This window comes from Macaca fascicularis, chromosome 17 (assembly GCF_037993035.2).
Source record: "Macaca fascicularis isolate 582-1 chromosome 17, T2T-MFA8v1.1".
NCBI classification, from domain to species: domain Eukaryota; kingdom Metazoa; phylum Chordata; class Mammalia; order Primates; family Cercopithecidae; genus Macaca; species Macaca fascicularis.
The window spans coordinates 16,395,823-16,413,053 of NC_088391.1; the positions used below are offsets into that span (position 1 = coordinate 16,395,823).

Below are 17,231 nucleotides of genomic sequence, written 5' to 3' on the forward strand. Positions count from 1 at the left end.
TCGATGGGCACAAAGTATTATGGGAACACAGAGAGGAGGCACTAACCTGCTTTAGAATGCCCAGGATGATTTACTAAGAGAACCGACATGAAGGATGGCAACTTCGATCGGCCCAGAAGCCTTCCCTGGTACTTACCCAGGGTCTGATGTAGATGTCACTCGGTGGTCCCAGCAGCTTGTCACAGCTGACAGCACACTGCTTATTGGTTTACTTGTTCATCTTTCTCCACAAAACGGTAAGCTCCTCAAAAGCAAGGACTTTGTCATTGCATCTACAGTGCCTGCTGATACATAAGAACTATCTGATAAGTAAATATAAGCAGTCTATGATGAAAATACTTCTCTAAGACAGGCTGATGTTTGAAGACAGTATTTTTATGTCTATACCACGATATGTTTAAAGAATGTGTATTCGTGTTTGAAATGCCAATGCCAAATATTAGGTGCAAGCACAGGGTCAGGAACCATGGGAGACGCAGACAAACAAGACACAATCACTGCTCTCCAGAAACTTACAGTGTAAACTGGAGGCTTCATGGTCCCCACCTGGATCTAAACTGGCACATCTTTCATGTGTTTATATTTTGGAGTCCCACAAAACACTTTTTGAATAAAGGGCTCCATTTTGTTAAAAAAAAAAAAAAAAATTGACAACTCTGATCAAGTAAATAAGAAAGCTGTTTTCTAGGTGTAGAGTTTCCCCTTTTTAAGATTAGAAGGAAATTTAGATGCAAGGAATTGAGAATTTACATTTTTAGATGTGTTCCTATTTCTTTGGATTTCATTTTAGTTCTCCCTCACCAGTTGCCTTTTAGCACCTAATAGGCAATCTGTAGCAATGTACAGATGTTATACAATAATAGAAGTGCTCATTCTTCCCTATACACTGCAATATCACATATTTGCTACCATCCAGAAAAAGGTTCTACATATATCCTTTCTAAAGTTACTATGAAGTATCTTCAGGATCTATACTTCACGATGGTTATTCTAAGGTGTTTAATCAAAACCACTACCTAATTTCTCTATAGCATGTGGAATTTAACATCCCATTTTCAAAATAGAATGGTTTAAAATTAATTGACTTAAGATGCTGCAGACCCACATACAGTGACTCTTCTATGAGGTTTACAGGAAAAATGAGCCAAAAGACATACAGGTACGGTATTCTTTATTATAAACAATCAGGTAACAGTGTAAGTGTGCATTTGATGGATAACCGAAGCCAAGTTATAATAGAAAGCATGACTTCACTCAAATAGAAAGTTTCTTTGTTGTTGTTGACCTGTTTTACATTAATTTGAATTTAACATATGCTAGGATCACCTAAACTTGTCATACAGTTCTGCTATTAAAATCCTAACAGGGAAAGACAAAATGTGAAATGCATGTTATAGTTTGCTTTATTTGTTGAATATATATATATATATATATATACACACACTAAATATTTGGGACACATTCAAAGTTAAGCAGGTGCTTAGAGTCTATCAAGTGATATTTATGAAATGTTTTTGTTGCTGTTTTGTTGCTGTTATGGGAACATCCATATCCTCAGAAGACAATAAAAAAGAGGATTCTAAATACTAGAGGGTTGGCTAACTTTTCCTGATTTATACTGAGTGTAAAACAAAACAAAACAAAACATAAGTATATGTGTTAAGTAGTGACATCTTTATAGTTCCAAAACAGTGGCAACTATTAAAATATCATCCAGCTAAAACAAACTTTTCACAATTTTTTAACAGAAAAATAATAAACCAACAACAAAAACTGGTATATGTTCTGGGTGTTGTTGAGCAGACCAAAATGTTACTACAGTGTTCTCTGTTGTGTGATCCTTGTCCGTGGCAACCTTAAATATGTGCCACAGTGCTCATGTTTAGAGGCTTAGCTGTCTGCTTCAATAGTTATCCTGGAAAGAATGCTATTCGGTTTTTTCTTTTATTGTCTACATCAAGGAATGAGTGCTAAATGAGCACATTTAGAAGCCTGAAATCAAATACTGCATTCATTTTTTAAAACTCTTGGTAGCAAAAGAAAAAGCTGATTAAAATATGATTATGTTACATGACTAAGGGGTTAACTTCTCATCACTTCTAAATTCTTCAAATTTTACAAGCATCTTAATAAAGGCTTTTGATGAGACATGACTGGTGATGATCATATGTGCCAATTTAGTAATTTATTTGTCACAGAAAATTCAGGTTCACTGCAAAATTGTGTTCTGGCTTCCCAAAGCTGCAGGGAAATAACAAGTTTTTTGTTGCTTGATTTTTGTTTAGAGGCAGGGTGTCACTTTGTCACCCAGGCTAGAATGCAGTCATGTGATCATAGTTCACTACAGCCTCAAACTCCTGGGCTCAGGTGATCCTCCCACCTTGGCCTCCCACAGTGCTGGGACTACAGGAATGAGCCACTGCATCCAGATTGTTTTTTGTTTTTAATGTCATTTATGAGCCACCAGTTTAGATTAATTCTGTAAAGGTATAAGATTACCAGAGGAGGCCGGGCACGGTGGCTCACGCCTGTAATCCCAGCACTTTGGGAGGCTGAGGCAGGTGGATCATGAGGTCAAGAGATAAAGACCATTCTGGCTAACATGGTGAAACCCCATCTCCACTAAAAATACAAAAATTAACTAGGCGTGGAAGCCCACGCCTGTAGTCCCAGCTACTTGGGAGGCTGAGGCAGGAGAATCGCTCGAACCCGGGAGGCAGAGGTTGCAGTGAGCCGAGATCGCACCGCTGCACTCCGGCCTGGCGACAGAGCAAGACTCTGTCTCAAAAAAAAAAAGATTACCAGAGGATAAGTTCGATAGCTGGTAGAGAGATCATGAAAGCTATGTTTGATCTCTGGAGCAAAAGCTGTGTTGAAGTTCTCCCATGGAATGGTTCCCATATGAGACTCACCATATTAATGCCTTTTCCAAGAGAAGGGGAGACAGAGAATTATTGGAAAATAGGGAAGCAAGGAGAGGAACAAAACCCACTTTGAGACATGGAAGAAAAGTAGCATTTATACAAGGAACCATTACCTGACTCTGCAGAAGAGCAAGGAAATAAAAATTTCAAAACAGAGATAAATCAATTACATTCTTTCAAGCTAAAGACAGATTGCATTGTTTTGTTTTAAAAGTTCTGAAACATGATGATGTCTGTACAAACAGATTCACTATTAGATTCTTGGCTCCATGAGGGCTGGGACTGTCTTCTATTTACATTTGATTCTACAGTTCCTAACATTGTACCTGACACCTATAGGTAGGTACACAATACATAGTTGATGAACCAATCAACTACAGATTTTTCTAAACACTACATGAGCCACATATTACGTTTTTCAATGTAAAGTGTAATAATTCTTTTCTATTGTGTATGTATGAAAGTTTCTATTAGATAACACTAGTCATTGTAAGAGGTGACAGTAGTAGCTCAATCATATAACTTTCTCACATGATCATTTCTACCTTGAATACAATTTAATTAGAAAAACTACCATGTGCACTAATGCTAGAAAGAGTTGAGCTAAAATATATACATGAAGAAACTTCTTGGATTACTGAAGTGCTGTCTGTTACAAGCATAACTGCTATCTTAAATTGTATATTTTTAAAGAGGGTGTGAAATATTTTTCCAAGCAATGTAGTGTTTAGTGCATGGCAAGTATGTATATGAAAGTACCTGGAAATTTGGGGATTTTCCTCCCTCATCTAAAGTAAAATAAGAACATGTTTTTAATATTGTGTATATTTTTAAAAGATATATTATTATTCATTACCACTGTTCCCCAGAAATTATAGACGATTATGAAATTATTATCACTTTACTTGGGAATTTATTTCCAGCTATGAGACTTCAGATAATCACTGGAGACACTAGGTTAAATAACTCATTGATCCAATAATGTGTCTAGATCTTCTCAAAGTCTTTACTGTTGATTCAGTAATCTGCAAAGAGTTAATATTTGCCAAGAGGCAAGAAAACGTGGCAAAAGAGTGTCCTTCCCAGGAGACTGGAACGTGGGAAATGAGAAAGTGTAAGTCGACGTGTGACACTTTTCTCCAACCTTCACTTTCACCTGCTTCTTGACACCAGACTGAAACAAGTGCTATTCTGGCACGCTGCGCAGACTCGAAGTTTGCAGGACGGCATGACATGAACAACCAGGACAACAGGAGCCTGGTCTCCTCTGTGGAAAGCAGGAGTCTCCCTGGGTGGCTCTTGGAGCAAGTTCTGGTCTTATCTTGTAATTTGGGAAACAGCATTTCATGCTATCTTCGTATTTATTTTCCCATATTAGACTCTTTTTACAGCGGTAGACTGAGGGAACATGACTTTCGGCTTCACAGTTTTTTTTTTTCTTTTCCGATCACAGTTTGTTTAAAATGTACCACTGAATATGAACACAGGAGCCCAGCTACAGGTATGTCAACCTTAGAAATAAAGTTTCTACAGATTATCTCATTAATTCATTGTACAAGCTTTTTTTGTTTTTTTTTCTTGCCAATAGCACTAAAAGTGACATCATTTCAACTGGAGGGGTTTCACTGCTTTGTTTCATCTGAGTGATATTTGCTCTAGTGCTGCTAATACCTGACTTTTGCTGTATAAACAGTTTCAGTGTTTCTGTGAGGCCACACAACATGCTTTATAATGACACGGCTGACTAAAGCTGCCTTTTATTCTGCTAACACCCTGCAAATACTGTTGACAATACTGCCTCTCAATTGTTTCCTCCCACGAAATCTGCTGCTTATAGCACAGGCACCAAAGGCCTGCTTTTCCAATTGCACTGTGCTGGCATCAGGTTAACTAGAAAGCACAAAACAAACGGTGATTAAAAAAAATAGGAACAGTATACATTCTGTGTATTTACACATGTTTTTAGAAACTTCAGTTAGTTGCAAACCTGAAATGATACAAGCCACTCCCTGCAATAGCCTCTATCCTATGGAAATGCAGCTTAAGACATGACTGTTAAGACACTGAAGAAATGGGGTTATGTGGAGAGCCCATCTGAGTCAGAACTTTGTCCAGCCACTGCAGCGGCCCATGAAGATGAATCTCAATCCAGCAGGGGGTGCTGGTGACATCCTGACGATGATACTCAGCGCCCCAACCCTGAAAAACAAGAACGGAGCTGAGTGATGGTGCTACACTTACACTCAGCCTCCAGAGCCCCAGGCACAGCTCAGCAGGGGCAGAGCCCATACTCCAGGGTAGCTCCGGAGACCTGAGACAGAGAAAACATGGCCTCTACCTTCCTGTAAACACGGGTCAACTCTCGCACCAACCAGATGCCTTCAGATGAATCCAAATCAGTGCATTCCCTCACAACTGAATACTCGGATCTAGAGAGGTTCTGGCACTCCAGTCACATGGGAAGCACTGGAAAATCATTTTCCCTTCCACAAAGGAAGAAACTTGACCTTTTGTTCACCCCTTCATGCCCACGACAGTGTTTTGCTGGTTACTGCAGACCAGCGACTGGACCTGGAAGTCGTAAAGACAGAACTGGAGGGCGCTCTTGGTTTTTCAGGGCTGATTATCAAAGCTTGCTTGTTCTCTCGTTCCCTCTCTCTCTCTCTCTCTCTCTCTCTCTGGTTCACCTGGCAATTTCCCTTTTATCACCATTCAAAGGAGAGACAGTAAAAAATTTTTTTAAAATAATTTGCATATTTTTCTCTATATGTTATACACCAATGAAAAGATATTTCAAAATGAAGGGATATCACAGCCAAGTCAATCAGTTTTGTGACTGGGAGTGATTCTCTGTAGAGTTTTTTACAACTTGGATTTCAACACAACCATGCTGCCTGATCACATTTTACTTTCACTACTGAGAACCTCAAGGGGACCTGTGATGTCCCCAGCAGTCACAACCTACCCTCCAGTCCCCTCTTTCATGTCCCCCTCCTAGGTGACTGCTCCTCCCAACTAAAACCTCCAACTCCTTTTCCCCTGTCCATACCTGCAACTGATGGATTTATTTTGTATTTTAACGAGAAAAAGGAAGACATCAGAAATAAGAGTTTCCAGAGGACCTGTACCCACATACTTGGCCTTTCTACCTCTTACCACAGATTAATTATCTATGTTTCCAAATAAGCTGATCCACCCACTTATGCACTCTCAGACCTGCCTTCCCAGAGACATCATTCCAGCAAATCTTCTCCTCCTCTCCTGCAATCTTTTGCATCTACTATATCATTCCCGTCAACATATGAACACACTGAAATATCTTCCATCTGAAAGATACTTCTCCACCCTATGTCTCTATCCCCTTTCTGGCAAAAACCCTCAGAAGAGTCATCCACACTGGCTGTCTCAGTTTGTCTCCTTCCATTCTCTCTTAAATCCATTCTGATCATTTCACCCCAGCCGCCAACAAAACTTTTCTTGTCAAGATCAAAAAAGGCCTTCATATTGTAAAAATGAATTATTAGCTCTCAGCCTTTGTGTTACGTGGGTAGCATTTGATTTAGTTCATCACACCCTCTCATCAATGCACTGTTTTTTCTTGGCTTCCAAAGCACCACACTTCTTGGTCTTATTACTACTTCACTGGCTGGTCTCTCAGTTTTCTTTGCTGATTCTGTCCCTTCTGTCCCATCTTTAATGTTGAAGTGTCCCAGGGCTCGGTCCTGGAGCCCCCTTTCTTCTCTATTTTTATTTACTATTTATTATTATTATTATTACTTTTGAGACGGAATCTGGCTATCACACAGGCTGGAGTGCAATGGTGCGATCTCGGCTCACTGCAACCTCTGCCTCCCAGGTTCAAGTGATTCTCCTGCCTCAGCCTCCCAAGTAGCTGAGATTACAGGCATGCGCCACCACACCTGGATAATTTTTGTATTTTTAGTAGAGATGCGGTTTTGCCACGATGGCCAGGCTGGTCTTGAACTCCTGACCTCAAACAATCCACCCACCTTAGCCTCCCAAAGTGCTGAGATTACAGGCGTGAGCCACCACTCCTGGCCCTTCTGTTTAAACTCAAACCTTTGGTGTTCTCATCCAGACTTAGGGAGTTAAATACTGTCCCTTTGCTGACAATTCCCAAACTTGTATTTCGGGCCCAAATCTCTTTCCCCAAATCCAGACTCTTACATCGAACTGGCTACTCAGCAACTCCACTTGAATGTGGACAGACATCTCAATACACCTGCATCTTCATCTTGATTGAAGGCAACTAACTTCATCTTCCTCTTTTTCTCACCCCCACGCCTCATCCGCCTTCACAATTCAGAATCCTTCCACTTCTCACAGCTGTACTGGATCCCTCCAGGTGAGGGCGACTCTCATCTGAATATTGCAATAGCCTCCTAACTGGTTTCCCTACTTGCAACCTTGTCTGTGTAATACCTATCCTCCACACTGCAGGCAGGGCGATCCTTTAAGAACAGAAGTCAGATCATGAAAATGCTCTGCTCCGATCCCTGCAAAAGCTCGCCACCTCCTGAGAGCCACCGATAAACTCCAAGGAGTGGCTCAGGAGGCCTCGCTGTGGTTCCCTGCAGCTGCTCTCATCTCGCTCCCCCTGCTTATTAGGCCCCAGCCACACTGGCCTGCCTGCTCTTCAGAATTTCCAGGTGTACGCTGTTGCCTTGCTCTTCCCTCTGCTTCTACTCTTCCTCCAGAAGTCCCTGGGCCTAGCTCCATGTCTCCTTCCAGTCTCTGCTGACCTGTCACCTTTTCAGTGAGGCCCACCCTGATGTGCAGATGACTCCACTGCCCCCGTGCTCCAATTCCCTTCACCCTGCCCCACACTTTCTCTTTCCATCCTTCTTCTGTGTTATGGCTGTTGTGTATTATCTCTCTCTCCTTCCTAGAATATTGGTTCCCTGAGGGCAGAGATCTGTGAGTGAACATTGCTATGTCCCACACGCCTGGCTGCACATGGTAGGTGCTCAATAAATATTTGTTGACTGACTGAATGAGTCCTAGAATCGGTAAAAATCAGAGCTGAAAGAAACCTTAAAGAGATCTGATCCATTAGCCCAGTGGTAGCTACAGTTGCTCATCTCAAATGTTTAAAAAAATGATCTATAGTTATATTTACTATGTATTTATTTTAAAAGTTCCTGCAGTATTAGGAACAGGTTTGTCTTCTGTGTCAATTGTGTAGCTTTATGAATTTAAATGTTGCCTATCTGAGAAATGTATCTAGTTATCAGGAAAATCAGATTTGTATATAAGCTTATATTTAATTAGAGTGAAATAATTACCTATGAGATATTGGCATTTCATCCTAATTTTAAAAACACAGACCTGGAAAAAAAAAAACTGTATGATTCAAATGATGCCCTCTGCCGTTTCTAAAGCAACAGAACATTTAAAAAGATTTCCAAGTTATTTGTTAATATAACTTTATAATAGATGCTTTTAAAACACTAAATTTGGATGAAACTGCTTTGTCACCATGAAAGAGAAATAATTTCAAGCAGCTGTTTTTTAAAATTGGAAACTATATTGTTCTTAGTTTTTAAATAATTACTAAAATTATAAACAATAAAAACAAAATTTGAGTGTAGAAAAATTCTTTGTCATGGTAATTTTAAAGTGCTAATAAAATTTACTTTGAAAAAAATGCCTGGAACAAGCCATGCTGATTCCTTGGATGGAGGCATGGCAGTATGAAAACTCACACATACCCGGATACTTTGATGAGCCCAGATTTTGAAATATTAGACTGATTTGCGAGTACTTTGCAACAGATAAAATAGCAGGTGATGAAACTGAAGGCTTTTGCTTCCATATACAAACCCAGTTGTTTTTCCTTCCCACTAAGAAACTTCCTTGGTTCTCCAGCCTTCATAGCAACCCTAATAAGATTCGAGAAATTCAACAAATACTCATCAACAGAACATATACTACTCTCAGAATTAATCACACCCGCCTCATGTTTCTATTCCAGATTGTTTATACCTTTATAACACTACTTAATTTGCTGTCTTGTATTAGAACCAATCCTGCCTATTTTGTAGCTTATTCATAAATATTATCTCCTCCATGTGCCTGTATGCTTTCTAAGAGTAAGGAGAGTATCTTACTGAATTCAGATAAATTCGCCAACACTCACTGAGTGATAATAGTGCTTGGCAATTTGAAGGATGGAAAAATCTCTGTTGCACTAGTCCTGTAAAATTACTGTTGTTACTTTATCATCTGCATTAAAAACAGAGAGCCACCTTACTTGTTTTTCCTCAAAAGTAATGTGTAAGAATTTTCATATAATTGCTAAACAAGACAGTTTATACTCAAAGAGGAACTCCTCCTAAAAACAACAGAATTCAAAAAAATTGCTTTTGGGCTGGGCGCGGTGGCTCACACCTGTAATCCCAGCACTTTGGGAGGCCGAGGCAGACGGATCACAAGGCCAGAAGTTCAAGACCAGTCTGGCCAATATGGTGAAACCCTGTCTCTACTAAAAATACAGAAATTAGTCAAGCGTGGTAATGCACGCCTGTACTCCCAGCTAGTTGGGAGGCTGAGTTAGGAGAGTCGCTTGAATCCGGGAGGCGGAGGTTACAGTGAGCCAAGATTATGCCACTGCACTCCAGCCTGTGTGACAGAGTGAAACTCCGTCTCAAAAAAAAAAAAAAAAATTGGTTTTGTCTATCTGAATTGACCGCAGAACTGCCACATCAGTCAGGGTGCTTTTTTGTTTTGTTTTGTTTTTCACTGAACATTTTATAATGTGATAGCAAGCACTCCTTACCTTAACAAAACTCATCCGGATAGTGCACATCTTCGTCAGTTCATACACAACTTCAAAGCCGTGGTGAACTGACTGGGCCAGGAGCTGAGCGAAGAGCTGGTTGTTGAAGACCTTGAGGCTGCAGCCGCTGGGGATCTTGCAGACGGTGGCTGGGTGGAAGCCATGTTGATAGTTGCAGTTCCGGCTCTGCACAAAGATGCTGCTGTCACTCACACACTCGGCATACACCTCTCCCCCGACGTAGTACAAGTGCACACCTGCAGACACAAACACACAGCCTTCCTTCACATTCCCTGTCACAGCGTGCCCCTCCCACTGATGCCTGAAACCCTAGGAGATGTGACTCTCCCCTGTCAGGTTCATTGTCAGATCACTGATCAGATGAATGAGATGTGTGACCTAAATACCACTTAGTTTAATTATAATCTGTGCTTTTTCCATAAATCCATTTAAAAGTGGATTGCAGCCGGGTGCAGTGGCTCATGCCTGTAATCCCAGCACTTTGGAAGGCTGAGGCAGGCAGATCATTCAAGGTCGGGAGTTCAAGACCAGACTGGCCAACACGGTGAAACCCCTTCTCTACTAAAAATACAAATTTAACCAGGCATAGTGATGGGCACCTGTAATCCCAGTTACTCGGGAGGCTGAGGCAGGATAATTGCTTGAACCTGGGAGGCAGACGTTGCAGTGAGCCAAGGTAGCGCCATTGAACTCCAGTCTGGTGACAGAGCAAGACGTCATTGCAAAAAAATAAATAAATAAAAGTGGATTGCCACCCATGTTAACAATCACCCCCAAGAACCAGTCAGTAAGGTCTCATATACTATTCCTCCCATCACTCCTGTTTATTTGTTCCAAAAATAAGGTTTTGTAATATTAGAAATGAACTGAATATATCATGCGAAAAAATCAAACAATCCTTTATGTACATATACAAATTTTAATTTTTTTTTTTTTTGAGACAGAGTCTCACTCATCACCCAGGCTGGAGTGCAGTGGCACGATTTCAGCTCACTGCAACTTCCGCCTCCCAGGTTCAGGTGATTCTCCTGCCTCAGCCTCCCAAGTAGCTGGGATTACAGGTGCCTGCCACCACGGCTGGCTAATTTTTGTTTTTTAGTAGAGACGGGGTTTCACCATGTTGGCCAGGCTGGTCTCAAACTCCCGACCTCAAGTAATCCACCTGCCTCGGCCTCCCAAAGTGCTGGGATTACAGGCATGAGCCACCGCGCCCAGCCTACAAATTTTAAAATTTAAAACTGTACACAGTTAATATCATGAAAATGTTACTTAAGTGCACATATTAAACCCACTTCAGTGGAGACAAAAATGACGCTTTAAAAATTTACCAACACTTAGAAATCTGTTTCTCTTAACAAATACCTCAGAGACCTATTTCATTTAAGTTTGTCATCCACTAATATCAATCATATAAATAATGTCTATTTTTTATTTGTGAACAGTGAAATTTCTACATTTTCAGATACAGTAATATAAAAACTCATAAGCAAAATATAGCCTATATCACTTCATCTAATATTCTTGGAATTAAAGTTCAAAAGAGCATCCTGAGGCTAGGCGCTCACACCTGCAATCCCAGCACTTTAGGACGTCAAGGTAGGTCAATCACTTGAGATCAGGAGCTCGAGTCTAGCCTGGCCAACATGGTGAAACCATGTCTCTGCTAAAAAATACAAAAATTAGCTGGACATGGTGACACACGCTTGTAATCCCAGCTACTTGGGAGGCGGAGGCTGCTGCAGTGAGCTGAGATCACGGCACTACTGCACTCCAGACTGGGCGACTGGGTGAGAGTCTACCTCAAAAAAAAAAAAGAAAGAAAAGCATCCTGAGAATGTTGCTGCTCATGCTAATTTCCATTCCAAATTAAATTTTAGTTGATTCTTTCCCTCTAAATGTCTGGGTTTGAGATTTAATATAAATGTATAGCAAGGGACTGATGTTAGAAAAAAATGAAGAAATTCTAGTCTAGTGAATATTAAATATCAGAACAATTTTACTCCAACTTTTGATGGGAAAAAAAAGTCTCCAGCACTAGAAGTCAATGTGATTATACATATGATCACTGCAGTTAAAAGGTGTTTGTAGAAACAATCCAGAATATACTTATATATTTGGGGTCTCCTCAAAATGAAATTGTGAACGTTTTAAAGAACAGAACTTACAGCTTCCAGGGCTGCTCAGGGCCCCGTGTGCATAACTGAGAATGTAGGAAACATTACTGATGTAGCTGCTGGGAGTTTGTCAGGTCCTAAGTAGCACTTGGCGCAGTTCTGCATTATATGTGATTACATCCCACCATATTTCTTGTTTCCTTTTCCCTTAATACAATTTTAGAAAAGAACAATTTTGAGTAGTATGTATCCCAACCACATCATTCTGAAGCAACTGAGCCAGGGTCGCAGAGCTAAAGCACAGCCCTGGATATCCAGGCCACGATTGTCCTGTCACTGCCTCTCCTCTTCCTCAGCCAGAGACCGGCTCCCCTTCTCTGCTTCCCTCAGCCTTCCTCCCCCTCCTCTATCTCATCGCTGCTACCCACTCTCCTGAATGGCCTTGGGCCCTAACCCCAGGGCCTAGGCGGTGGTGCCAGGGGGCAGAAGGATGGTCCTAACTGGCTGGGAGAGTTACTTGGCTGGACCCTCACGATCATAAAGAGAACCCCAGGCTGGGGCAAAATGCAAACACCGCCTCCTACAACCACCCCTGTGGGCTCCAAAGGGGAAAGGCCTGCCTTGTGGGGGTGGGCAGAGGTTCTTTCAAGAGGGAAAGCAGGTAAAGGAGCCAGAGTGGAGCTGCTAAGGATTTAGTCGATATGTGAACTGAATGACCTTCAAACATATAATCCTCTCAAAACCTATTACATAAAATAAATACGATTTTTTTGTTATGTGAGTCTGGTCTTTGGGGGTTGGTTTTCAATCATGTTCAGGTCATCTGCAACCACAGTCCACTCTGGCAAAGCTACCAACGCAGAGAAGAGCCTGGGCAGGTAGGCAGTCATCCAGCACCCTGAGAGAGAAGAGCAGAGCCAATGGCACCAGCACGCGGAGCCCGCCCAGAAACACCAGGAAAGGGTGGAACCCAGCCTCAGGGTGAAGGAGGCCGGATTCTGGCTAGAGACACCAGCATCTGAGGAGGAGTCAAGCAGGCCAATGATGTTATTTGCATCCATCTGGTAGGCCAAAATAGTAGCTTTAAACGCTAGTGTCAGATTCAAGATCACCACAGAGTAGAATAGTGGTTCTTAAACCTTAGCTTGCAGTAAGACCACTTGCAGGGCTTATTAAAACAGATCACTACTTCAGCAGGTCCAAGGGGAGGCCGGGTGACTTGCACTTTTTTTTTTTTTTTTGAGATGGAGTTACCCTCTTGTCGCCCAGGCTGGAGTGCAGTGGCGTGATCTCGGCTCATTGCAACCTCTGCCTCCCGGGTTCAAGCGATTCTCCTGCCTCAGCCTCCCGATTAGCTGGGATTACAGGCACCTGCCACCACGCCTGGCTAATTTTTTATATTTTTAGTAGAGATGGGGTTTTGCCATGTTGGGCAGGCTGGTCTCGAACTCCTGACCTCAGGTGATCTGCCTTCCTCGGCCTCCCAAACTGCTGGGATTACAGGCATGAGCCACCACACCCAGCCAGTGATATTCCTTTAAATGGTACAGGAAAAGCACGAACATGTCCAGATTTTACTGCAGCCTACATTCTGACAGTTCTTGTATGAAATGCTTAAAGGAGACATCATACCTATCATTGTTGCCATCAAATATGCCATTAATATGTTCATTATCGTAATTAAGAAGCATTAGAAGCTTCTGGAAGGAAAAGCTAATGTCACAATCCTGCAGCCTGTTCTAACTCCTAGCAATAAGGAATAAATGCCCCAAAAGAAGTACTGCCTGAGATCATAAAGAGAACCCTGGCAATGCGGCCCTCAAGCAAGTTCCACCCACATCTTGAACTACGTATGTGCTTGGGCTGTGTCTTTCTTTAAGGGCTGTTGTCTTTCTTTATCTGAACTTCTCACTTGAGTGTGACTGCCACCCACTTTTTATGAGATCAGGGAGTGTGGAGTCCTGTGTTGTGGTTAATGAGGACCAGAAGAACCTTGGGTTTAATTTGGGTCTGCTGGGTCGAACTACAAAAGGGTGTCCCCTTTTAATCCTCTCCTGTTGTCTTGAATGACAGGAAATGACTGGGAAGAGGGTAGGTTGGGCAGGCTGGTGAGAGTGTGCCAATCTCTGGACTCTACTCACAGAGGAGGAAGTCGGTGTCCCAAAGTGGAAGGAAGGTGCAGGGATACCCTCCTCACTGGGAGGGAGGCAGGAAGATCACCATAAAAGGCAGAGTGTCCTGCACAGAGAATGCCGAAGCCTCTCCACAACGCTTAGGATAAAACCTAAACGTCCCAGCACAAGCACAACGCCTCCTCCTGAGTTTGTAACGAATCTTTCCCTTGCCTTTGTTGCCTTTTCTTCTGCACAGTGATTTTAGAAGCTTTAAGAAAATATATATATTTCTGAGTGTAATAATGGTATTTTAAAAAATTTCTTATATAGTTAGATATAAACTCCAATAGATGGGAAAAAGGATATGAAGCCTGAGATTTGCTCTAAAATAGTCTAGCAAAAATACTGTAGAGCGATAGATGAAAAAGAATGGCACAGAATGTGAATCTTTATTGAAGCTGGAGATAGTAAAATGAAGACTCATTGTATTCCCCCGTTTTCCTATTTCAAATTTCCCACAATAAAAAAAGTTTTAACGGGTGGTAAAAAAAAAACTAATAATATAAAAATGCAGACTTCCAGATCCACACCAGGGCCTAGGTCAGAGGATGGAGGCAGGTCCACCACAGGACTGTGCCTACCGTTGTGCACTGCACAACCACTGCAACCCAGGGTTGCCTCCTAGTCTTCAGAGCTTTGTGTAATTATTACAATACTTTCCCAGCAGATGGCAGTAGTTTCTCTTGAGGAAGAGGCACCTTTTCCTAACTCACACAAAGTCATCACTGGGCTGACAGCAAGGCTGGTCCTCTAAGACCGTCCCTGATGACTGAGTCTCTAGGCACAACACGATGAACAGCTTGTTTGGGTCCGACTGCATTACATGGCATGTTCCATCACTGCCACTCAAACACGCGGCCACTCCGCCTGAACTGCACAGTGAGGTGTCTCCCTTACCACTGCTGCTGCCTTCCAGAGCATCCTTACACATCACGCGCACCCCATCCTCACAGGATCGAGAAAGCCCACTATAGAAAATTTAGAAAATACGAACAGAAAAGAAAAATCAGCCACAAATCCACAGCCCATAAATAATCAAAGCTAACGTCTATTATATACCTTTCAGTCTTTTTTATGTGTTTTTGAGACAGCCTCCTGACTCGCTGGGGCTACAGATGCACACCGCCACACTCAGCTAACTTTTTTATAGAGACAGGGTCTCACCATGTTGCCCACCTGGTAGTAAATTCCTAGGCTCAAGCAATCCACCCACCTCGACTTCCCAAAGTGCTGGGATTACAGGTGTGAGCCACTGTGCTCAGCCATGTGCATTTTTAAGAAGAAAATTGGGATCATACTCTACAGGATGTTTTAAAACTTGTTTTCAGTTAATAATATCTTGTGAATATTTTCTCAGGATATTAAGTATTCTGCAACATCAAGTTTAATGACTGTAACAGTGTGACATCGCATCCTATGTTAAAACGCTTTTTTAGGATTTGCTTTTTTTTAACATGAGAAGCCTTACATGTGTTCAGAGGCAGAACAAAAGGACTATTTTGAGACATGGAAATGAAACCCACTGGGAAAGGAGGCAACCCAAATACCACCTGGACATGCAGACCCTCGGCCCAAGGTGTTTCAACCAGAATGACTATGTCTTGAGTAGAAGCCTCTGCCCAAGGCGTTTGAACCAGAGTGACTCCGTCTTGAGTAGAAGCTGGGTAAAATAAGCTAAGACCTACTGGGCTGCATTCCCAGACAGACAGGCTTTCTAAATCATAGGATGAGATAGGAGGTTGGCACAAGATACAGGTCATAAAGACCTTGCTGATGAAACAGGCTGCAATAAAGAAGCTGGCCCAAACCAAGATGGAGATGACAGTGACCTCTGGTCATTCTCACTACTACACTCCCACCAGCGCCATGACAATTTACGAATGCCATGGCGACCACATAGGAAGTTAACCTATATGGTCTAAAAAGGGGAGGCATGAATAATCTACCCATTGTTTAGCATATAATCAAGAAATAACCAGCTGGGCGCGGTGGCTCACGCCTGTAATCCCAGAACTTTGGGAAGCCAAGGTGGGCGGATCACCTGAGGTCGGGAGTTTGAGACCAGCCTGAGCAACATGGAGAAACCCCATCTCTACTGAAAATACAAAATTAGCAGGGCGTGGTGGCACATGACTGTAATCCCAGCTACTCAGGAGGCTGAGGCAGAGAATCTCTATTCTTTTTATTATTATTATACTTTAAGTTCTAGGGTACATGTGCATAACGTGCAGGTTTGTTACTTGTGCCATGTTGATGAGCTGCTCCCAACAACTCATCAGCACGCATTAACTCGTCATTTACATCAGGTAGAACTCCCAATGCAATCCCTCCCCCCGCATGAGAATCTCTTGAACCTGGGAGGTGAAGGTTGAGGTGAGCCAAGATCGCGCCATTGCATTCCAGCCTGGGCAACAAGACGGAAACTCGGTCTCAAAAAAAAAAGAAAGAAAAAAAAAAAAAAAAGAAATAACCATAAAAATGGGCAACCAGTAGCCCTCGTGGCTGCTCTGTCCTTGGAGTAGCCATTCTTTATTCGTTTCCTATCTTAATAAACTTGCCTTCACTTTACTCTACGGATTCGCCTCAAATTCTTTCTTGTGAGAGATCCAAGCACCCTCTTTTGGGGTCTGGGTCAGGACCACTATCCGGTAACACCTCTGCAAGGAGCTGACTGATGAAACCCTTATGTCAGGGTAATTCCTTTCATAAAACAAGAAGAATTACTAGAATTCTACAGAATTTGAGATACACAAGGAAATAAAGATTCATAAAATGGTTTTAAAAATCCAATTCCAAAAACAATGCAATGATTTGGAATATGTGATAAGTATTTTCAGGATATGCTTGATCTCTAGAAGTTCAATAACCAGGGTTAATGGTTATCATTTTTTTCTCCCACAAAGGGAGATCTGCAAAAGAGAAACGGGCCAGTCTTGCTCAAAGTGTCCTCGCATACCAAGAACCCAGCACAGGCTCATTGTGAAGGTTACCAGAGCTAACTTCAATTACAGCAGAAATTATCAGTGCTCAAAAATGTTGTACTATTGATTACGATTATATTAAGTCATGAATTTCCAAGAAATACAATCCTACCTCAAGTTCTATGTTCCTGCAGTCAACTCAAAGCTGTGGTCTGCATAATTATTTGGAAATCGAGGCCATCTTAAAAGCCAGTCTAAAAGAGCAGGCACACAGTATC

The 17,231-nt window shown here is 41.9% G+C and overlaps 1 protein-coding gene across 5 annotated transcripts in view; it reads right to left on the reverse strand.

Annotated features, from left to right (window-relative positions):
- Positions 1–1,157: 1,157 nt before the first annotated feature.
- SMAD9 (SMAD family member 9) overlaps positions 1,158–17,231 on the reverse strand; it is a 74,724-nt gene continuing 58,650 nt past the window's right edge. For 2 of the 5 annotated variants that reach the window (XM_045377404.3, XM_045377401.3), the window contains 2 exons: positions 9,724–9,980; positions 1,158–5,123 (listed from right to left, as the gene is read on the reverse strand). In XM_045377404.3, coding sequence (XP_045233339.1) covers positions 4,980–5,123; positions 9,724–9,980 — 401 coding nt within the window. In that variant the 3' untranslated portion in view covers positions 1,158–4,979. Of the gene's footprint in view, positions 5,124–8,651; positions 8,828–9,723; positions 9,981–17,231 lie in introns of those variants that run through there. The other 3 variants (XM_074021877.1, XR_012426843.1, XM_065533161.2) reach the window with 3 other exon arrangements.